Below are 24,579 nucleotides of genomic sequence, written 5' to 3'. Positions count from 1 at the left end.
CCAGAGCTTTATCAATGGCCAGATCACTCTCACCTTCCTCGATCCCATAAGTTAAAATATACTTATACACACCAAAACATAAAGTAAAAATCAAATGAATGTCCTTTGGTTTCAATGATGAGCATTGCAGGAATTCAATCAACTGAAGTACCTCATAAATTAATTATAGTGTAGGTGGCTGAATATTCCAAAAGCATTTATATTCCTAATGTAATCTTCAGGTTGAATCCGCCTAAGATAGTGTGACAAGGCTGGTCTTTTGAATTACGAGGTACTCTATTTGATGGGCTTTCACAGGTTCCGTCAACTCAATTTCACACATATGGTTTGAATCAGACTGAGAATGTCATGGAACCAAATCCGAGACTTCGTGAATGTGAAGTGAGCCTAACCAATGAGTGATGCCTGAATTCATACATGCACACACATATACTAGTAAGATATATACGAACATAATTTCTTTTATTTTTTTCATTTTTTGCTTTTGCAACGCACCTCGCATTGTACCTCACGATCTCGATACCTTCCAATAATATCGCTCCCTCAAGAGGGAACGAGCAGCACTGATCCTAAAAGGGGACGTCTTGGTTCTTTTTCTTTTCTTGTGCCTGTTATCTTTGAAGACACAAAGAAAGCTTCTTGAAATTCCGAGTTTCACATCATTAATTATTCAAATGAACAGTTTCGGTAACCAGTGACATTAAACTCGGAGTTAATACTTCAAGAAGTTTCAACTTCTAAAATATACATTTTTCTTCATATACTGAGTGCTTTTTTACTCGTTTGTAAACTAACTTTCACTGACTTGACCAAAATAATATTATTAATCTTTGAGCACTTTTTTTTTCTGGCAGTTATATATATATATATATATATATATATATATATATGATAATCTTCAAGTTTAGGGGGATAAAAAAAATAAATAAAAATATTCAAGGGAAGTAACTGAACGTCTTACCAGTATTCTCCGTACATCTCTGTTTATAAATAAATCACACACGTGATTTGATTGACGTTAGGGTTTGGATTAGGGTGTGATTTATTTATAAACAGCTAGAAGAAAACGGATAATACTGGTAAGTCGTTCAGTTATTTCCCTTGAATATTTTTATTCATTTTTTTTTATCCTCCTAAACTTGAAGATTACTACATATATATATATATATATATATATATATATATATATATATATATATATATATACACACACACACACAAATATATGCGTGTGTGTATGCACCATAACTACAGTTGCTTCCCTTGGAAGAACTGTCTACAAGAGCGAAATCAACTTGAATCCCTTTAGAGTCGCATTTGACTCGGGCAGGTAATAGGGATGGATTACATAAAATATTTGTTAATCTGATGACATGTCATGCAGCTATAGTTACACGACTCATCAAAAGCAGGATAACATTATAATGTTACGATGTTTAAACAGAGATATCCAATTAAAGTTAATAGAGTATGTACATAGAAAGTGATGAATGTGTAAATGATTGCATTTGTGCGTCAATATATAAATATATTTTTATATATATATATATATATATACGTATGTTGAAGTACTCACTGCTAAAGTGCTGCGGCTTCAGTTGTTTTCTTCTGGACATTTTCTAAAGCTACTGGGACGGTTTTTGCTGTACGTGTCCACAACACTTAACTATTTTTAAAATTGTATTCATCAATGTAGCAACAGGCGGCCCGGTGGAGACCCAAAAAACAACACTAAAAACACGAGGAGTGGGCCAATTTGCCTCCTTCCCTTTCCTTTGTCGTCCATATTGAACACAGTACTATGGGATAGACTCTCTCTTTCTCACTCCGTCTCTTTTCTTTTCCTTTCTATTTCTCTTTTTTTCCTCCTCTGCCTACTACACACATTATTCCTCTTCATTACTATTACACTTTCTCTTTTCTTCCTTTCTATCTCCCTGTCTTACTTTTACTCTTTCACTTTTCTTTCTATTTTTCTTACTGTTACTCTTTCTCTTTTCTTCATTTCTTCCTCTCTCTTTTTCTTTCTACCTTTCTTTTCTCTTTTCCTATCTATTTGTCCTTTTTTTCCCTTCATTTCTGCATATCTCACCTTCACACTTACTTTTACCGTTCGTTAGACTCATATTCTCCAATATTTTTACAATTCATTTTTTGGCTTCCTGTTATTTTAATGAATATAGTGATGTTTATATATATATATATATATATATATATATATTATAGAGGGGTAGGCCGGTTTACGGGCTTACCCTGTGTTTCACGCTCATAAGGGGCGTAGCCCTATATATATATATATATATATATATATATATATATATATATATATATATATAGGCATATCTACACAACTGCACTCATCTGACTTTGTTTCCTCATAACTTGAAGGAAGACGGCTATTTTCATATGAAATTTTCTACAAATACCTTTCAGATAGTGTAGATTCGATTATATCGGAATTTCATAATTAAAAAAAAAAAAAAAAGGTTGGTGCGTACTTATGTCTCCTGACACACATCACGTAATTTTTTTATTTTTTTTCTAATTTCAACTTTCATTTTGTAATATATACGTGTGTGTGTGTTTGTGTGTATGTGTTTGTGTATGCTAGTAGGTATTTGTGCCCTCCCCACCTTTTTTTTTTTATTCCACATTAAATTCCAATCTTATTGCAATGTGCACCACCTAAAAAGCACTTACAGGAAATTTCATCAAAAACGCTCATTTTTCTAAAAGTTATGAGGAAACAAAATCGGGAGAGGTCACACTTGAGTAGGTATGCTTATATACATTGTCGTCTCAAGGCATGGACAGACTGAACAGTTGCCCAGGGACTCCATGGGTCAAGGGTCCAAATTTTATGCTGTTGTTTGCTGTCAATAAATACGATAGAGTCTAGTGCATAAACTTACTAGGGGTCCATAATACAGTTAAAAAGGTTTTGCCTCTCTGCCTCTCTCTCTCTCTCTCTGTATGTATATATATATATATGCGTGTGTGTGTGTGTATTAATATTTAGCAGAAGCAAGTTTCTCAAGATCCGTGAGTTTCGTGTGTTAGCACTTATCAAATTCTTCCTAACGCACGAAACTCTTGGATCTTGAGTCACTTTGTTGTTTCTGCTAAACATTAGTAAAAATATGTATATACTCATATTTTGAGTTCTATTTGTCCTTTTTGCATCACCATATGCTTTTTTTTTGTCCCCATATACATTCATCATTTATTTATTAAATTGGAAATTGTGAGAATTATAAAGTAATTCACAGCAAAAATTGGTTTTCTGAATTTAAACCTCCTTGCTAATTGTGCATTTAATTTTATTTACTTTGTCATAACACTGGGAAGAAGAAAACTGTTGATAAGAGAAAGAAAGTAGAGACATTTAGAAAACTAACTTGCGTAATAACAGCGGAAACTGGTTCGAAAGTGTGCTGCAAAACAACAACAAGCCGAAAATTTATAAAATGTATTACTAATTTTTGGTAAAAATCCACAACTGTTAATAATTGAACCACCAAAAATGATGTGTAGTGCTTATAGGTATAAAATGTAGGTATGTTGTAGAAAGGTAGTTTTACGATAGCTGAACTTCATTCTCACTGTTGATATTAATCCAATTTCACGTCATTCCGTTAGTTTTAAGACGGCGAGTTGTTGTCCACAGTTAATTGAACTATTATTGCTGCTCGTGTCATTATGATGTCGACAGGAGATTCAAATTCTATACCCGGGTAATTATTTCCTACTTAACTTTATGTATTTTTGTTGATTATCTGCTAAAGTTTATATTTTGTCGTTACATACACACTAAATATGTATATATTTATGTACATACATATGGTAATCGTCAGTGATGCATACAATTAATGCCGTGAAACTTTAAATATACAACCTGTAGATTTTATTTTACTTAACTAGAGAAGCACATAATTCAAATAAGACAGTGTGTGTTAAATCAAAACAGATCATTTATGGTTTTACATCGACAACACACCAATGGGGGATCCACACCCTGGTTATTGACCTGACATGCGATGTATAATAGTCAAACGTCCCTCAAATCACACACCTTGCCATCACAAAAGTAAGGACGCTTTGGATTATGTGGTCCTGAGTACACTATTCCCGGAGGAAAAACAGAAGGGTCACAGCTAGGACGACTTCGATTTTCAGTTTGCTCATTGAGGGCTCATCTGAGGATGGTCTAGGCAACAACAACTACATTCAACAAGGATATTCAACAAATTGTTGTTCTATATCGTTGATATCGTCGAATTACGGTATTTGGGGTTCTTTAGAAACAAAAGTGTCGGTATTTAATTAAATCTTTCCCGGCTTTGATACTAATAAGTTACGTGCAGCTAAACTAGCACGTGGACTAAAATTTTTTGTTTTATTTTTTACACATGTTTTATCAGCTCATATATTCATAAGTCGTCAGCTCTGTTACATGTAGCATTATTGCGTGTACATGTTGATTGTATAAAAATAAAAATTGCCCCAATAAATATTTTCACTGCATTGGAACAATACCTATTTCATCATCTTTTATCTGATGCAATATTTGGTTTCTGTGTTTGTATTATACTGAAAGCATTTAGACACATACCCTGCTCCTTAACGTAATCCTGTTTGTTATATTTGTTGTGGGGAAGGTGTAGAAAGGTATAGCCCTACCTTTGCAAAATTACACTTATATGGAAATTCCTGAAACTATCTCCCCAAGTAGTCTGGTGGTTTATTCCACCTCAAAACTACTCTATTTATGAAATTTTATTTACATATATTTAAATCAGTAGTATTCAATAAATATCTGTTCAGAAGACCTCATGCATTAGAATTTAGTTTTGAAAGCATTATATATATATATATATTTTTTTTATGAGAATAACCAAGGAATATTTTCTAGATTATCAAAAATTTTTTAAAACATAATTAGGTTTCTTTTTGTCGTTCGTTCTTTTAAAATTCAAGTTTAAAAATACTTAAACGATAAGAAAATCCACTTAGATTAAATAAAATAGCTCAAATTTGCTCAGCATGGTCGATACCCTTTTGGAAGAACTCCAGATTTCTCTGGCACATTCAAACTGAGGACAGACATAAATTTTAAACATTTTCAATAAAGAGTTTGAGGCTTGAGTCTGAGAAACCTTGAAGATCAAGTACATCATGTAAGACCCTTTGGAAACAACATTAGCTCAATATAATTAAAATTTCAGAACATTGATTTTGAGAAGATGTTAGAATCCTTGGAAATTTCAGTATCGTTCAAGAAACGTTTAAGTTTTAACATTTTCTAAGTGAAAATGTAGAACCAAACATTTTTGAATAACCAAAGCCCACTCTACCTGTTGAGCCCACAAGAGATATCTGAATGTCAACATTCAGCTGGGTTTCTATTAACAGAGGAGTATAATGTTGCACAAAATTACTAAATGGATCCTTATGATATTTGGAACTTAGATTCAATGCATAAGGACAGGAATAATGCAGTATGTTTGGTTTGAATTTGAGATGGCTTAAAGGGGGCAGAACCCCCATGAAAATTCATAAATTTTCGATGTTGATGAAATTTCAAGCATGGGTAATTGACACACATCAAGATGTGTTCTCAAACTTTCCACTTCTCATGAGGATTCTAAGACCCCATAATGGGGGCCTTAACTCCCAAATTTTAGTCATTTTTTATAATCCAAAACTAGGTCAAAAGTACTGAATGGATTTTTATGAAATTTGGTAATTATATTCTATGCATAAGGGCCATAAACCCCATGAAAATTCATATATTTTTGCTGTTGATGAAATTTTAACCATAGATATTAGACACAAATGAAGTAATATTTCTAAAATTTCATCTTCTTAGAAGTTAGAAAGACCTCTTCATGGGGACTTAACACCCACAATTTAGTCATTTTATTTAAGCAAAGATGAATACAGTTGTACTCTTGGAAGCTGTAGGGTCACCCGAGCACAAAAGATGAGCGTTATTTGTAATTCAATGGTACAACAGTGTAAGAGTTTGCTTTGAGATATACTTACATTGTGATTTCTGCAATGTGGTGCATAAATTGTCAAGTAAATGAGAGGCATCCTTGCCTCCACTGATTCAGTTGCAAAGTGTTGAGTAAAGTTATTTCCTTGCAGACCTCTTTTGAGTCTTTTTATTATCACTGGGTCACACATAGTCCCCAGGTGGTAACATTGATTTCAAGGCTTTCCCAGATGAGTGACTAGTTATTCAGAGACATTTACAGATTGTAAATTTATTCTGTCTAGTTACCTATCGGTATAATGGTCAGTTGCAAATTCCAGAGGTGACACTTTCATTTCCCTTAGCACTCACGTCACACAGTTGTTAATGTTTATTTGAGTTGGGTCATGCCCTTGGCTGTGCCTGTCACCTGTATGGTGAGGAATTCTACATTGGGGAGTAGTAACAACTAGAGTAGGGTAGCTGACTGCTTCTTGTGATCATTCATCTTTTGGTTTCCTGAAGCTTTGCTCTCTTTTACAAACCCAGTAAACATACATATATTTCCTATCTCAAAGAAATTCAAACAATAGATAGAACACCCAAGTCAAAAAGATTCTCAACAACTCAACTTCTCTGGTTGACATTAAGATCCCCCCCCCCCCCCCGCAATAGGGACCTTAAATCTCACATTTTAGAGCTCCATGACCTCCATTTTTCAGGAGCAAAATCCTTTTAACAGGTTCCATAAGACTGGAATTTTGGAATCTGCACATAAAGATCAGTGGTATGGGATATATGTGTCATGATTAGAATTTTTTTTTACGGTGTGCAAAGAGGGAAAGAACCTTCATCTGCAATTTTGATGAAATTCGAATCATAGGTATTCCAGTTCATTAGAGAAAATATAACAGAAAAGTCTAATTCTTCCATTGCATGTAACATGGGCAAAAAGTGGATATCTTTGCTAGTATATATATATATATATATATATATATATATATATATATATATGTATATATATATATATATATATATTGGAGCCTGGTGTAGCCATCTGGTTTCACCAGTCATCAGTCAAATCGCCCAACCCATGCTAGCATGGAAAGCGGACGTTAAACGATGATGATGATGATGATGATGTATATCTTTATGTGTGTGTCTTTGTATCTGTGTTCGTTCCCCCACCATCACTTGACAGCTGTGTATTTACATCCCCGTAACTTAGCAGTTCCGCAAAAGAGACCAATAGAATAAGTACTAGGCTTACAGAGAATAAGTCTTGGGGTCAATATGTTCAACTAAAACCCTTTAAGGTGGTGCTCCAGCATGGCCTGTGTTAAATGACTGAAGCAAGTAAAAGAGAATTTACAACACAATTTACAAAACAAAAGTGACTTATTAGTTTCATTGACACAACTAATAAAATCAACTCCAGAAAGGAAAATAGAAACACCATCATCATCATCATCATACATCCACTTTTCCATGCTGGCATGAGTGGACATGTCATAATGGTCTGAGCCAGTTCCTATTCAGAGTTGTTGCTCTCATTTGAGGATTAGGTCATTGACATACAGAAATTCTCATGAGCTGCTGGACTTGAAGCTATGTTATAGTGTGGAAAACTGGATGCTAACTTAAATGCATAACCAACTTTCACCTTACTGATATAATTCTCACAAGTCATTCATTTCACCCTACTTAGTGACTACTGCAGAATGTAACTTCATCCAGATCAGCAAATGCTAGATAGAGTGGCCTATTTTCAGTTAATTGTTTCTGCATTTGTTTCACTAGAAACAGGGTATCAGTGCGATATGCTGCCCTAGCATAAACTTGAACTTCATCTTTTCTAGGCTAGTTCTCATCTTTCAGTAACATTCAACAATTTGGCCCATCAGTTTGATGCTATTGTAGTTACCGACTTCTGAAGCATTTATTTGACCTTGTAATTGTTGATGATGAAACTTATACCAATTGTTGAGTATGGCACTTCTCTGTTCCACATGATTGTCTATATGAGTGGCTAGCATGTAGCCTACTTCAATATTATTGCACATATTGTTAGCTGTTGACTGGTAGTAGTAACTTCAAAACAGTTTGTTGAAGCTTTAAAAATTATGTACTAAAATGATTAAAATCTGCTTTGAGCCCAAGAGCTCATGAAGCTGGAGCTTATCTGGATTTTCAAGGTATTTAGGTTGAGAATAGAAGGTGATTTCTCACTCCTACACAGTAGGATTAACTTCCTGTCTACCCACTAGTTGCCATGTTTCTCAGTCTCAACTAAATGTATTGGATCATTGTGAAGTACCTTGTTCAAGGACACGATATATGGCCCAGTTTGGGATTTGAAACCATAATCTCAACACCTTAACTACTTGGCCATATCATCATCATCATCATCATCATCTAAAATCCATTTATCTGTTCTTGCATCTTGAAGCAGATTTTCTGTGGCTGGATGCCTTTCTAGTCACCAACCCTCACTTATTTTCAAGCAATGTATTATTTCCCATGGTCATACATTTTTCTCATAGAAGACTGGAAATGAACAACATTGTTTGTAGGATGGTGATGCTCATTTACAGCCATCACATAATGTTACAAGGGTACACAGTCATGCACATGAATACACGCACACACACATGCATACATTACTCAAGATACACTTAAAACAGTGAATTGTGAGTTGAGGGAAATTTGGGTGCTGTTTCTAATTTGTCAAGTGAACATGTAGAGACTTTTTCCTTGCCTTGTTTGTGAAAATGGTGAATGTGCAAGTGAAAGGCATAAAAGACATACAGGTATATTAGACACACCCTAATTTCAGCAGTGAATATTCAGAATTAAAAGTTTTTAATGCATTATCCCTTTAGCATTTAAACCAGCCATATCCGACCAAAATGTTCTATTTGCTTTATGTTCAAACTGACCAAATACAAGGTTCTTATACCTACCCTACAATGTCATACTATAAAAGTAAACAAACCTATAATTGAAATCTCAAAGCTACAAGATAATGCATGATTAATTCAAAACAATGTGAATAAATAAGCATTACATTTGACAGACTAATCTGAATGCTAAAGGATTAAAGCCTATGTGGGGCTTCAGCTTCACATGTAAGACCGGGAGGGTGGGGCTGAGACACTTTTGTGGGGGGGAAAAAGCATGCTTTATATACCGTCAAATATGGTAATAAGCTGTTATATCATCCATGACAATAATATATGATGTGTGTGTAACAATATATCACAGTACCGAATATAGCCGTATAACAATAAGCAATGTAACAAGTGTTGGTTAGCTTATAACCATTTGCACAATAACGCTCCAATGCAGAATCAATAACGAGAATAACGCTCTCACAGTTTGACCTCAGCTGCCTGCTGGCTCATCTATTTATAAGACTCATCCAGTCACATGCGGGGGTGTCAGTTTACTCCAAAATATAAGCAAATGAAGTAAAGATAAGTAGTTTATTGAAGTCATTTCAATTGACTAAACTACTCTATTTCCCTTAGAAAAATATTACAATTTCAAGGTCAAATAGTTTATTTTTCATTCTAAGAACCAGTAATACATTGAGGTGAAATTCGGTTAACTATCATCCCTTCTCCTGTTGAAAATGACTTTGTATTTAATCAAAATAAATTGTTTTTATTATTATATTCTAGGGTGGGAGATGGTGAAGATACATAACTTATCAGAGTATTGAACTCACAATCATCGGATCATGGATTTGATTCTCAGAGCAGGCAGCACATTGGTCCTTAGACAAGGCACATCATTTCATGTTGTCCCAGTCCACTCAAGTGAAATGAACAGTGGTAGTAGTTGGGGTTAACTCTGTGATGGACTGGCATCCTGTTCAGTAGTAATCTTGTGCTCTTGGGTGCCTAAAAGCATTGAAAACCCAGGCAAGCTCCAGACTCATGAGCTATAGGCTTAAGATAAACATTTTCTTTAGGATGGTGGTTTTACAGAATTGTTAGAATTTCAGAAAAAATACCTTGCAATATTTGTTCCTGTTCTTTACCTTCTGGATTCAAATCCCACTGAAGTCAAATTTGGCTTTCATTCTTTCAGGATTGATAAAGTACCAGTGAAATATTGGGATCAATTTAATAAGCTACTGCCAAAGTGGGTAGTCTTTTGCCTATGTTAAAAATGGTTGCTAAAACAACTGTTATTTGCTTCAGTGATGTGGAAATTAATAAAGTTTGCAGCTTGGTTTTGATTCTTAATTAAAACCAAACTCTTTTGCCTGTGTGGTAAGAGGTTTGCCTCCCAACCACATGGTTCTGGGTTCAGTCCTATGTTGTGGCATCTTGTGGCTCATACTATAGATCTGGGCCAACTAAAGCCTTGTGAGTTAATTTGGTTGACAGAAACTGAACAAAGCCTGCCATATTTATGTATATAGACTCGGCTATGTCAAGATGGACTTATGTATTCTTCCTCACATTTGGATTTTTATGTATTCTCTCTCCCACTTGGATTTGAAATGTTGCCACATTTATAATATGTCTTTTCTACAGTAATTTTCTGCATTTTCATGCAGCTGAAGATTGCTCTTCATATTGCATTTAATGTAATGCTCGCATTACTTAAATAAATTGGAGTAGCATGAAACGTGCGTACTGCAATCACCTTTGAAATCTGTGTTGCTTATTTTTTGATTTTGATCACCTATCCTTTTGGGATACGATATTCGGGTGCCTACGCATAAGTACCATATTCAACCTTGAATCTATATCTATATATATATATATATATATATATACTTTATTTAAAAGCAGCAGAAATATAACAAAAAAACCGTTACTCTGAGTTTCACATTCCCGTTTATTGGACAGTTTTGCTTACTCCGGTATATATATATATATATATATATGTATATATAAATAAATAAATACAGATATAGGGCAACACACGCATGTGTCTGTGTGTCTTTGTGTTTGTTTGACTTCAACATGGTGCCCCAGTGGCTGAAACAAGTAAAAAGATAAAGATTTTTATTATTTTACGTTTATGAATTTGTTTTGCAAGATTCCTGATGTGAAATCATGTGTTGAAGCAGATATTGTTACATTTCAGGATGGTCATTTTCCTTTTTTATTGCCAAATAAACACTGTAAATTCGTACTTCACTTATTTATTATTGTTTGTATTTTATCTTATGTCCATTATCTGGAAATGTTTCATCACATATCTTGACCTCTTCAGTGACTCTTCCATCCATGTGTTTCCTCTTGTTCTGTTTAGTCCATTCTGTCTCTCCCTATGATGAATATCCTTATCTGTACATGTGTTTGCATCTTATCTCTGTGCATGTGTGTGTGTGTGTGTGTGTGTGTATACAGGTTTGCTTACTATATTATTTGTATCCATTACTTCATCATAAGTATGCACATGTGTAACTTTTGTGTGTGTGTATACATAGTTTTATGTATTATGCTGTTTGTATGTGTCCTTTTATTCCCTTCTGTCTTTAGCTGTTATGTTGCATGATGTAGTGGTGGTAGATGTTATTGTTCCATTCGTGTTTTCTATTGAAGCTCAGTTTGTTTATTACTATGTATGTGGTCACTGTAATCTGTCTAAGTGTCATGTCTGTTCTATGTGTTGATAATATCTTGTCTGACTATATTCCTAATCTGACAGTTAACCTGTGGGTTCATCTTACATACTATACAATTGTTCTCTGTACTTCATATTTATGATGAAATACAAGAAATAGAGATAATGCGTAAATAGATGGGGAAAAAAAAACTATATAAAGGATATGGATATAAATAATATACTAAGCAAACCCATATACATACACACAAAACTCATAGACATGCACATACATGCAGATAAGGATACACATAGAGAAACAGAATGGATGAAACAGAACAGGAGGAAATACATGGATGGAAGAGTCGTTGAAGAGGTCACAGATGTGTGATGAAAGATTTCCAGACAATAGACATAAGATAAAATAAGAACAATGATAAACGAGTGAAGGATGAATGTATGAGTGTGTGTATGTTTATTTGGCAGGCAAAAAAAATGACCACCCTGAAATATAATAATATTATTATTATTATTATTATCATTATTGTCAGAGCTAAAGTATGTTCACCAAGCAGGGAGAGAATGAGTCATGATGGGCCCATGTGACAGAGACAAAAAATGTCAATAAAGCCACCATTCAGTCTTTGGTGGACCAGAGCGAATGCAAGTTGTTCGAACCAAAACAGATGTGTGCTGCTTTTCAGCAGCACTTTGCTTGACTGTTCAGGATGAATGGTAGGACTGATAACAGGGCAGACTTTGGTGTGTACCTGGACAGCCTGTCATAACTCTCGGCGAGCGAGGCTGAATATTGAGAAGGGCCGATAATAACTGCGGAGATACAGGAAATGATGAAGAGTTGCATGAGAGGTAGATCGCCAGGTTGGAATGGTCTGCCCTACGAGCTTTATACTTCGGTGCCAAACTTGTTTGCAGGCCTCTTAGCAGACATCTACTGCAACTGGTGGCAGAATGGGGAGAATTCCCACTTTTGTCTGTCGAGGGGCAGTGGCACTGCTGAGAAAGGACCCAAACAAGGGGGATCTTATAGAAAATTTCAGGCCCATCACTTTACTCAATGTAGAGCTGAAGATTTTGGCCAAGGTGTTAGTCAAGAGGTTGGAACTTGTGGACAAGCTGGTTGGCAAGGCCCAGACATGTGCTATCCTAACCAGGACTATTTACAATGACCTCCATCATAGAAAGGGTGGGTAACGAAGCTGGCATGGGTGGGGCTCTGATCAGTTTAGATCAGTCTAAAGCCTTTGATAGGGTTGACCATCAGTACTTGGCAGCTGTTCTCAAGGCAGCTGGTTTTGGTCCAGTTTTCTGCGCTTCGGTTACTGCTTTGTACAGCGGCATCTGCTCGGTTGTTCAGATGAATGGTCACTTGTCGGAGCCATTCAGCATCTTGCGTTCGGTCTATCAAGGGTGCCCTCTCTCCTCCCTTCTGTATGTACTGACACTTGAGCCATTACTATGGAAGTTGGAGGCTTTGAGGGGTGTGTCTGCTTACGCTGATGATGCCACTATCAGAGTGTCAAGCTACAGGCATATAGACCTGATTGGTGACAGGAGCAAAAATTCAATGCGAAAAGTCAGTGGGCTTACAACTCGGCACCTGGAGAGGCAAGTCCATGTTGTCCAGCAGCATCGTGGGGTGCTGGACAGACAGTCCCGTTAAGTTGCTCAGAGTCTGGTTTGGTCCAAACCTCTAGGTGCAGAAAAACTGGGACGAGGTGACGAGCAGGGTAGTCAGTCTCACCCAGAAACAGGCTGAGAAGAAGCTGTCCCTGAAAGGTCGAGCAGAGGTGGCGAATACGTACATCGCATCCATCATCTATTACCGCTTGACTGTCATCCCTTGCCCTGTTTGCTGGTTGACTAAGCTGGTGCATGTACTTTTCCACTTTTTGTGGAAGGGGCGCGTTCCACTGGTCAGGTGCTCCATCTGCTGTCAACAGTCGCTGAATAGAGGGCTGGGTATGCCATGGTTACTGATGTGCAGACATGCATTTAGGTTGCGGCATCTCCAGCGTTTTCTTGATGGTGAGCAGGTGTGGTCACTGTTTGTCAGGCACACTTTTTCACAGCTCGTCTCTTTGACTGACCTGCAAACTTTGATTAGGCGTAAACTGAGGAGGGGTGCTTGGCACCTTGAGTGCCATCAAGTGCTTACAGCTCTCTGCCAGGCAGGTAATGCAATCAGTGGTAGTTCCACTCTAACATTCTATAGAGAACTAGTGGAGGGAAAGTGCAGCAATGTTCTCGGGGAAACTCTGGGCATTGATGAAGACCAACTAACTGGTCTATTTTGGAGAACTTTCAGGCCTGGGCCTATGGATAACTCCAGAAATCCCTTGCCTGGCAGTGCTACCAAGGGGCACTGCCTGTTCAAGATTAACTTTACAGGCACGGAAGTGCCCGAGAATTGCTGACCTGTGGTTTTAGGTCAAACACCTGCTGTTGCGTGTAGGACAGATCCGGCTATCAGCTGAATCCATTGTGAAGATTGCCCCACCGCCCTGTTTTGGCTGGGAGGAGGCAGGCAATTTTTATTTCTCCAGTGGATGTAGTGAAAGAGGTAGTATGGTGGACTCATTTAAAAGGGCTAAAGACAGACACTTTCCTCTTTGGCCAAGCCCTCATCAACTTTTTCAAGTTTCACTTGACAAGGAAGTTGAGGCTGGAGGAAGTGTTGTCTTGTAGCAAGTTTGTTGGAAGAATGGCCAGTGTGAAAGGACCGATTCTGAGCATGCACCTGTAGAAAGGGAAATAAAGAGAAGGGCTCTTGCCCTGTTGCTCAGGCACCTGTGGATTTTCTGGGTTTTTCTATGAGGACCTTAAAGCACCTCCCCTATTGAGAGTTTTAATTTGTTCAATTTTCATTGTTATTTATATTGTTTACATGCAGAAAACCCATTGTACCATCCCGTTTTTGTCTTTTATGTTGTTGCATGTCCTTTAATGTTATTGTATGTGAGCCCTTGTGGCTAATAAAAGAATGAATTATTATTATTATTATTATTATTTACCTTTTCCTACCCTACCACAATAAATTCTGCTCTCCTAAAATAACATTTTACTTCCTAGTTATTTTACTACTTAAATCTTTTTTTTTTTTTTTTTTTTTTTTTTTTTTTTTTTTTTTCCAATTTCATTTATGTCTTAGAGGTCAGCAGCAAGAATCAACAGAACCATCAAAAAAGGCTTTGAAGAAGCAACAAAAAGAGGCTGAGAAGGCTGCAAAAAAAGCAGCTTATAAAGAGCAGAATAAGAAGGCAGATCAACAGGTTTGTAAATGTTCTTCCCCCGACCTCTCTCTTAAATTAAATATTTATAATTCACTTCCCTTCATTTTTTAAATTTCTAAATAGGCTGATTATTAGAGAATGAAGAAATAAACTGTACCGTATTGGAATTTGATCCCTGAGGAATAAAACATAGAAAAAAAATCACTTAGATCAGTGGGTCTCAACTGGGGTCCGTATGGCCCTTAGGGATCAGTATATGATTTTGTTATTAAAATTTATCTGCAATAAATTGGTTATAATTCTACAATACACAAAAAATTTCAGTAATTATTCTTATTCAGTTCCTATCGAAATCGAGTTAAATTCGACGACTGGCACCCATGCCAACGTCGTCTCCTTCATTGGACACGAAACTCAGCTTGCGAAGACTTATTGGGGCAAGCGAAATCGTGATAGCACCTGTGCCCGGCGTCGCCTTTCTGACACTTGTGTCCGCGCCATGTGTAAGGACTTTCGAGCGAGATCGTTGCCAGTGCCCCTAGACTGGCTCTTGTGCGGGTGGCACATAAAATACACCATTTTGAGCGTGGTCATTGCCAGTACCGCCTGACTGGCCTTCATGCCGGTGGCACGTAAAAGCACCCACTACGAAGGGCATCCAGCTGTAGAAACTCTGCCAAATCAGATTGGAGCCTGGTGTAGCCATCTGGTTTCACCAGTCCTCAGTCAAATCGTCCAACCCATGCTAGCATGGAAAGCGGACATTAAACGACGATGATGATGATAATAGGAGTTTTTTTAACATCAAATGGCTAGGAGGGTTCATCTGAGTAAAATAGAAATTGAATGGTTCTCATAGATAAAAAATGTTTGAGAAACACTGATTTAGATGTAGTTCTCAGTTGTCTTCAACGAGTCCATTGCTCTAAAGAAGGTAATTGTTATATTTTGTTTGTTCATTTTACATCTGTTTTCCCATGCTAGCATGGATTAAATGAATATTGTACTGAGGCTTTTTTTTACAGCTCAATGTACTTTTTGTTGCTAACCCTAACCTGCTTCTCAGGTAAGGAATCTCATTCTAAATATCTTCTAAGGTGCAAAGATTTGTTCACAAGGGAAATGGATGTCACTGCTTGTAGGTCAATGATTTTCAGGAAAGTGCAAATGTAAAGAAGCACACATGCATATGCACCTGCTCCACCCCCCCCCCCCGGAAATACTCATATGCATGTAAACATACACTCTCTGCTGCAGGTTTTGTAGTCTTATGAGCTGCATGGGGACCTCACTAGAGCTAGTGGCTTGAAAATACGCCCTGTACATACTGTAAAGTGGTTCACATTAGGAAGGGCTTCCAGCTGTAGAAACCATAACAAAGCAGACACCAGAGCATAATGCTGTCCTTTGGACTCATCAGATCCTGTCAAACCATCCAGCACATACTGACATGGAGCATGGCCATTAAGTGATGATGTTGATCTTCATATATATATATATACTTTATTTAAAAGCAGCAGAAATATAACAAAAAAACCATTACTCTGAGTTTCACGTTCCCGTTCATCGGACAGTTTTGTTAGAAAATCTTTTTTCCACCTTGTTGCACATTTCATGTGCTTACTCCGGTATATATATATATATATATATATATATATATATATATATACATACACACACACACATTTTTCTCCAAAATGGAGATAAGCACCAATGTCCCATGCAAGAGGCTTGAGAATTGTCAAGAGATATAGCCCTCTCTTAACATGAAACTATTGGTAGTCTGGTTAACCCACAAATAAACAACATTTATCCACTAATGCAGTGTTGAGCACTCATTCTCATTGTTTAACATTAACGTGTGTGTGTATATATATATATATATATGGATGAACAGCTTCTCTCAGTTTCTGTCTACCAAATCCACTTATAAAACTTTGAAAAGCCCACATTTATAGTAGAAACACCCACGTTTATAGTAGAAACACCCAAAGAGCTGCACATTGGACTGAACTCAAAACCAAGGGGTTGTGAAGTGAATGTCCTAATCATGCAACTTGAGAAATATAACCTCCAGTATGTAGTCCCACAATTTAACTTTCCTTGGGTATTTTTGTAATTTTTTTAATGGCATTTTTAAAGAATGAAGGGCCACATTCTTACCTTTCCAAACCTTCTGAAACTGAAGGAGGTGAGAGAGGAGAAACCACAGCTCATCAGGTATGACCATATAATTGGTTTTGATAGTTTGTCTCCACCCAATTTCTCTCACAAAATTTGGGTTAACTCAAGGTTATGGTTAGAAAACATTTACCCAAAGTGCCATTCAGTGAGATCAATGTCAAAATTGTGTGATTTTAATACAAATTCCTTAATCATACATTGGGAGTAAATCCTAGGGAAAAGCACATCTGAAAATTTCATGCAATTATTTGACACACTTAATACTCAGCTGTCCTCATCCATTGTAATGCATATGGACAAGGACAGCTGTGTAAAGAAGTGTCGATCTCAAACTGTGGAGGGAACCTGTGGAAGAGGTAGACCCAGGAAGACATGGAACAAAGTGGTGAAGCATGATCTTAAAAAGTTTGGCCTCACAGAGGCAATGACAAGTGACTGAGACCTTTGGTAATATGCTGGGCTTGAGAGGACTCATCAAGCCAAGTGAAATTGTAGTCATGGCCATTGTTGGTTTTGAATGTTGGGCTCCATGGAAGCAAGGTGATGAAGCGTGATCTTTGAATGCTGGGCTTCATGGAAGCAAGGTGATGAAGCGTGATCTTTGAATGCTGGGCTCCATGGAAGCAAGGTGATGAAGCGTGATCTTTGAATGCTGGGCTCCATGGAAGCAAGGTGATGAAGCGTGATCTTTGAATGCTGGGCTTCATGTCGGTGATGACAAGTAACCGAGACCTTTGGCAACATGCGGTGCTTGAGAAATAGTAATTGGCACTTAACATAAGTCTCTGACCTATCAGATCCTGTCAAACAGCCCATCCCATATAGATGTTAAATGATGATGATGATAGATCAGTATCTGTTGCCAAAGAGAAATGAGTTGAGTCAATTGCTTGCTTAATGTGCTGAGGTGTCAGAATAGATTACAACAACAATAATAATAATAATAATTATTATTATTATTATTATTATTATTATTATTATTATTATTATTATTATTATTATTATTATTATACCAAGATGGTAAGCTGGCAGAATCGTTAGCATGCTGGGCGAAATGTTTAGCGGTATATCGTCTGCTGCTATGTTCTGAGTTCAAATTCTGCTGCTATCAAGGTTGATTAAATAAGTACCAGTTATGCTCTGGGGTTGATGTAATTTACTTAATTCCTTCCCCCAAATTGTGCTTCCAGTAGAAAGGATTATTATTATTAAAGCATGCATTCTGAGTTCAAATTCCACCAAGGTCAACTTTGCCTTTCATTCTTTCAGGGTTGATAAAATAAGTACCAGTTGAACACTGAGTTGATATAATCAACTCATTCCCCCCCCCCCCAAAAAAAAATTGTTGCCGGTGTGGCAAAATTTGAAACCATTATTATTATTATTATTATTATTATTATTATTATTATTATTATTATTATTATTATTATTATTATTAATATTATTATTATTAAGGTGGCAAGCTGGCAGAATCATTAGCATGCTGGATGAAATACTTTGTGGTATTGTATTTCGCCCATCACTACATTCTGAGTTCAAATTCCACCAAGGTCGACTTTGACTTTCAGCTTTTCAGGGTCGATAAATTAAGTTCCAGTGATGTAATTGACTAGTCCCCTCCCACCAAATTTCAGGCCTTGTGCCTTTAGTAGAAAGGATTATTATCATTATTATTATTCATTTGAACACAAGTTGATGTAATCGACTTACCCACCTCCTCAAAACTGTTGGCCTTGTGCCAAAATTTGAAACCTTTATTATATTATCATTATTATTATTAAGTGAATGAGAGCAGCACATACCATCAAAGTGATGCTGGGGTACAAATATATGAAGCCCAATACATCCATCTGACAAAGGTACACCAGGCACATGCATCATAATATGGTGATCCCATATCAAGATAAACAGCACATGACTTTGCAGGTGGGGTCTGGTTAGAATTTTCTTCTGGTTGAGTAGTCCGTCCCACTCAAAATGTCCCTGAATAAGAGTCTTTTAAGGATAATGAAGAAAACACCCATCTTTCCAGGGGTGAATTATTCAAACCTTAAAGAATCCTTCTCAGACATAGCTATGATGCTCCCCCACTCCTTCTGCCTGTGATCAGAGATGCACATGTAGTCAACCATTAAGGTTGACTATATGTACATCAACTGACAAGTAAATCTACAGTATTGAGAAGAATATTTGCTGTAGCCCATCTTTTACACCATCACAAAACATTACGTAATAACACTTCCAATCAGTTAAGATCAGAAGCCATGAGAGCCACTGCTGAAGATCTTTCTGGAACAACAAAATTAACATTTGCAAATAAGAATTTCATATCAAATCTTTTCTATACAATAGCAGACAAGATACCTGTTACAATGGATTTCCTGGAATTGTCAGTGAGAACCATTTATCATAATGTTCATGTAAATATGGATGACCTCAAAGCTATTTTCTAATTATATCATTATCTGAGCTTAGTTATGCATGTTTAGATATTTACAGGTAAAAGAAAACTGCAGTCATTTATAAACAATTTCAGATATTTAAATTGCTTTGTTTCTTTTTATTTTGTTTATTTTTTTATATAATTTGTTACTGCTTAAGCTGAAGTCATTTAATTAGATTTTCAAAATTTTCGACAAATAAATTAAGCTGAGTCATGTCTCCTTGCCTCCTAAAGACACACCTCAATGCCAGTACACATTTTTTATCTGTTTTTGAGACAGATGTCGAATTTTAATTTTTAGAATAACTGTATAAAGAATAGACTTCCCTGCAATGAAGCATGATAATATATTCTCAGAATTATGTGATTTCTTTTTTATTTGTTTCTCAAGCCGGTTGATAATGAAGAAGATTTTTCCAAAGACCTCTATGGCAACCTTCCTCTCATTCAATCGGCTGAAAAGATCAACCGCAAAATAGTTGATGTGAAGGACCTTACACCTCAGATTGCAGACACCAAGGTGTGGATTAGGGCCAGGTTACAGACCAGCCGTAGCAAAGGTAAGCTTTCCTCTACTCTTCAACTAATGGAGTTAAAATAACAATGCTGACTTTGTTATCAACATTTTTAATTTGCGTACCTTTCCTTCATTGGACACTAAACTCCACTTGCAAAGACTTGTTGAGGCAAGTGAAATCGAAATTGAACTAAATTCGATGACTGGCACCCATGCCAACGTCGTCTCCTTCATTGGACACGAAACTCGGCTTGCGAAGACCTGTTGGGGCAAGCGAAAGTGAAATCGTGATGGCACTTGTTCAGGTGGAACGTAAAATACACCATTTTGAGCGTGGCCGTTGCTAGTACCGCCTGACTGGCCTTCGTGCCGGTGGCACGTAAAAGCACCCACTACACTCTCGGAGTGGTTGGCGTTAGGAAGGGCATCCAGCTGTAGAAACTCTGCCAAATCAGATTGGAGCCTGGTGTAGCCATCTGGTTCACTGGTCCTCAGTTAAATCATCCAACCTATGCATGGAAAGCGGATGTTAAACAATGATGATGATGATGATGACTTGCTCTGAAGAGAAAACAATTTTTTAAAATATTATTAGAGATATTTAGATATTTATAGGCACTCTGTGGTTTAGATATTTGCCTCACGATCATGTGGTTTCAGGTTCAGTCTCATTTCATGGTACCTTGAGCAAATGTTGTCTACTATTGCCCCAGTCTAATGTTGAATATTGACATTTCATGGAATTGCTTGTCACTGGCTGAGGGAACCAGTGATGTTTACATTCTTTGTTGATATTACAACTGTTTTCTCTACACTGAGGCCTGGTGACAGGAAATGCATCTGGCTCTAAAATCCGGTCTCATACAAGTGCCCCTCAAACCCATGCTAACATGGAAAAACAGACGTTAAACAAGCAAATAAATGAATATAATCTTTCTTTCTTATAATCAGTCTCCAAAGCCCTGAACACTGCCCTTCCTCTCCTTGGCTAAGCACCTTAAAGTTTTATTTCATCTCAATCTACCAAATATGCCATTGCATCGTGTGTATCTGCTGTTCACACAGAATACACTGTATTATGTCTTTGTTTTTTTTCTTTGTACAGGAAACAAGGCTAGTTTCTCTCCTCCTCAAGCATTTTTCCATTCACAACATCTATTTTAATCCTTTTGATACCAACCTAAGATAACATTTGGTTCTTTGGTATAAACTTTCTGTTTTAAAGCGACCTAAATTAACATTTTCCATCCAAATTTCTGTTCCAAACATCAACTTAATTCTTCACCATCATCATTTTAACGTCTATTTTTCCATGCTTTCAGAGATTTTTTTCACAGGAGACTGAAAACGTGTTTATTTATTTTTATTTAATAATAGTTTGACTTAGCTCCTCATAACTTAAAATTTTGAGCATGTAGAACACATCTCATTCATCAGTGGGACATTTTGTCTTCTGAATTTGAATCCTGCTGAAATCAACTTCACCTTTCAACCCTCTGGTCAATAAAATGAAATACCGGTCAAGTACTGAGGCCAATATAATCAGCTAACCTCTCCCCCAACTCACCCAAATATCTTACCTTAGAAATGATTCATCAGCATTAACTTGTACCCAAGTAAATCTGTAACATATGATTCAGCTTCTTCATCCTGATGGATGTGAAGGAAGCTGGTAGCTGTTCAAGCCAACAGCAGTATAGAAGAGCTGGGGGCTTTTATCACAGGGAAGGGTTGGCAGGGGATGAGGAAATGCAAGTCACTCTTTGTATCTTCAATGTCTGATCTCTACCTTTTGACATCTGTTATTTTTTATCTGATCCATTCCTTTGACTGCCACTTTGATTTTATATGAACGTTTTCGCGAATTTAAAAAATTTAATTCTAATTTCAATGTCAAGTACTCAAATATTGCCATGTTTGCTAAATTCCTTCCTTTTGGATGTCTTCCAGGTAAACAATGCTTCTTTGTGTTGCGGCAGCGTTACTGGACTGTGCAAGGTCTTATAGCTGTTGGAAAAGAGACTAGCAAACAAATGGTGAAGTTTGCTGCAAGGTTGGTTTTGGTTTCACAATATCAAAAGTCTTTAATAAAACTTAATTTTTCTCTTTTGAGCTGAAACATTTTTCAACATTATACATCTCCAAAGGCAGTGAGCTGGCAGAACTGTTAGCATACCAGGCAAAATGCTTAACGGCATTTCATCTGTCTTTACATTCTGAGTTCAAATTCCACCAAGGTTGATTTAGCCTTTTATCTCTTCAGGGTAAATAAAATAAGTACCTGTTGTGCACTGGTGTCAGTGTAATCAACTTATCCCCTTCCCTGAAATTGCTGGCCTTGTGCCAAAATTTGAAACCAGTGTTATACATCTCCACTATGTTAACAGTATAAACAATTATTGTATTAGCAGCAGCAGCAACTCTTATTGGACTGCTACACTTTCTACTGAAATTTTTTATTGAAGTTCATCAGCATCATCAATTTATATTTTCCATGCTGACAAAAGTTGGACAGTTTGACATGATCCAAGACATCATCATCATCGTCATCATCGTTTAACGTCCGCTTTCCATGCTAGCATGGGTTGGACGATTTGACTGAGGACTGGTGAAACCGGATGGCAACACCAGGCTCCAGTCTGATTTGGCAGAGTTTCTACAGCTGGATGCCCTTCCTAACGCCAACCACTCAGAGAGTGTAGTGGGTGCTTTTACGTGTCACCCACACGAAAACGGCCACACTCGAAATGGTGTCTTTTATGTGCCACCCGCACAAGCCAGTCCAGGGGCGCTGGCAACGATCTCGCTCGAAAATCCTACAGGAGCCAGTCAGGCGGTACTGGCAACGGCCACGCTCAAAATGGTGCATCTCATGTGCCACTCGCACAAGAACCAGTCCAGGGGCACTGGCAACGATCTTACTTGGCTTGCCGGGTCTTCTCATGCACAGCACACTTCCAAAGGTCTCGGTCAGTAGTCATCGCCTTGGTGAGGCCCAATGTACGAAGGTCTTGCCTCACCACCTCAGCCCAGGTCTTCCTGGGCCTACCTCTTCCACGGGTTCCCTCAACTGTTAGGGTGTGGCACTTTTTCACGCAGCTATCCTCCTCCATTCTCACCACATGTCCATACCAGCGCAATCGTCTCTCTTGCACGCCACAACTGATGCTTCTAATGTTCAGCTTTTCTATCAAGATACTTACACTCTGACGGGTATTCACATTGACATTACACATCCAACGGAGCATACTGGCTTCATTCCTTGCGAGCTTACGTATGTCCTCAGCAGTTACAGCCCATGTTTCACTGCCATGTAGCATGGTTGTTCGTACGCATGCGTCATACAGTCTGCCTTTTACTCTGAGTGAGAGTTCCTTTGTCGCCAGCAGGGGTAAGAGCTCTCTAAACTTTGCCCAGGCTATTCTTATTCTAGCAGCTACACTTTCAGCGCACCCACCCCCACTACTAACTTGGTCGCCCAGATAGCGGAAGCTTTCGACTACCTCTAGTTTTTCACCCTGGAATGAGATAGAAGTTGTTTCCTCTTATTTATTTAGTTTCTGCTCTCCTAGATGACTCAGAAGATTATATCTCACTTAAATGCATCAATTTTAGCATGGTTTCTATGATGAATGTCCTTCATAAAAACTAACTCCTTTACACACTGCACTTTTATCATTGCACCATCACTAGTGAGGTTGCCATACTCTCAACAGCATAGAAGAGAACATGATAACTTCTGTGTCTGTAAAATATTTTTACTGGTTAATAATCAAAAGAACTTTGTGGAGTTTACTACATAAAATATTACTCTAAATTAACAAAATATTTCTCAAGAAAATCAAAATCTTAAAGTTTACTATAATTGACAAAACCTTCATAATATTAACTCAAAAGTTTCTAATATTTCATATTTAAAAAACTATATTAATATCTCAAGAAGAAATACTCTTTTACTCTTTTATTCTTTTATTTGTTTCAGTCCTTTGACTGCGGCCATGCTAGATTAGTAGGATTGATTATTGTGCACTTTGAAATAGGATGAATAATGTGCATCTGCAAACATTGAAGAAGAATGAGTGAAGTGCAGTTCATCAGATGGGTAGCATTAATTTACTTAAAACCTTGAACAGAAATAAATTGAGGAAGTAGTTAGGCATTAAAAGGATTAACTGATGTGTATGTCTAATGTAAATGGACTGAGTATATTGTGGCTACTGATTGCACTGAGTGCACAGCATTGCATTCTAACCATAATTAGGCGGTGAATTGGTAGTCATTAGAGTGTGGGACAGAATGCCACATAGTATTTGTTTTGACTCTGCACTCTGAGTTCAGATCTTGTCAAGGTCAGTTTTGCCTTTTCGTCCTTTTAGGTTTGATAAAAAATAAAAATCGAAGCTGGTGGATTGGTGGAATTAATAGAGTATTAACCCTTTTGTTACTATATTTCTGTGGAAATGCGTTGCTTTTGTTTCAGCTAATTTTTTAAATAATAAAGAATTTAGTAAAATAACGTCATTATTTAATCTGGTGTTGAAACATAAATTATCATCAAAGAACCAGGGATGATCTCAGGTAATTTGGTATCAGAAGGGTTAAATCATGGTTGCCCTTATACATACTGGCATGTCCT

General features: G+C 37.1%; 2 protein-coding genes across 9 annotated transcripts in view; one reads left to right on the top strand and one right to left on the bottom strand.

Moving 5' to 3' along the window:
• The window catches only part of LOC106874382 (uncharacterized), a 194,793-nt gene extending 192,808 nt beyond the window's left edge, over window positions 1–1,985 (bottom strand). For 4 of the 8 annotated variants that reach the window (XM_052966046.2, XM_052966051.2, XM_052966050.2 and 1 more), the window contains exon 1: window positions 1,577–1,985. In XM_052966046.2, the coding sequence (XP_052822006.1) occupies window positions 1,577–1,616 (40 nt within the window). In that variant the 5' untranslated portion in view covers window positions 1,617–1,985. The remainder of the gene's footprint in view (window positions 1–1,576) is intronic. The other 4 variants (XM_089349813.1, XM_089349815.1, XM_052966048.2 and 1 more) reach the window with 3 other exon arrangements.
• A 1,639-nt stretch (window positions 1,986–3,624) lies between these two features.
• The window catches only part of LOC106875161 (aspartate--tRNA ligase, cytoplasmic), a 43,395-nt gene continuing 22,440 nt past the window's right edge, over window positions 3,625–24,579 (top strand). Inside the window, exons 1-4 of the mRNA XM_014923191.3 lie at window positions 3,625–3,734; window positions 14,718–14,838; window positions 19,818–19,986; window positions 21,894–21,996. Of these exons, the coding sequence (XP_014778677.1) occupies window positions 3,700–3,734; window positions 14,718–14,838; window positions 19,818–19,986; window positions 21,894–21,996 (428 nt within the window). The 5' untranslated portion in view covers window positions 3,625–3,699. The remainder of the gene's footprint in view (window positions 3,735–14,717; window positions 14,839–19,817; window positions 19,987–21,893; window positions 21,997–24,579) is intronic.

The sequence above is a fragment of the Octopus bimaculoides genome, chromosome 3 (genome assembly GCF_046866305.1).
Source record: "Octopus bimaculoides isolate indiv1 chromosome 3, ASM4686630v1, whole genome shotgun sequence".
Taxonomy (NCBI): Eukaryota; Metazoa; Mollusca; class Cephalopoda; order Octopoda; family Octopodidae; genus Octopus; species Octopus bimaculoides.
This window is presented reverse-complemented; position numbering and strand designations above follow the sequence as displayed.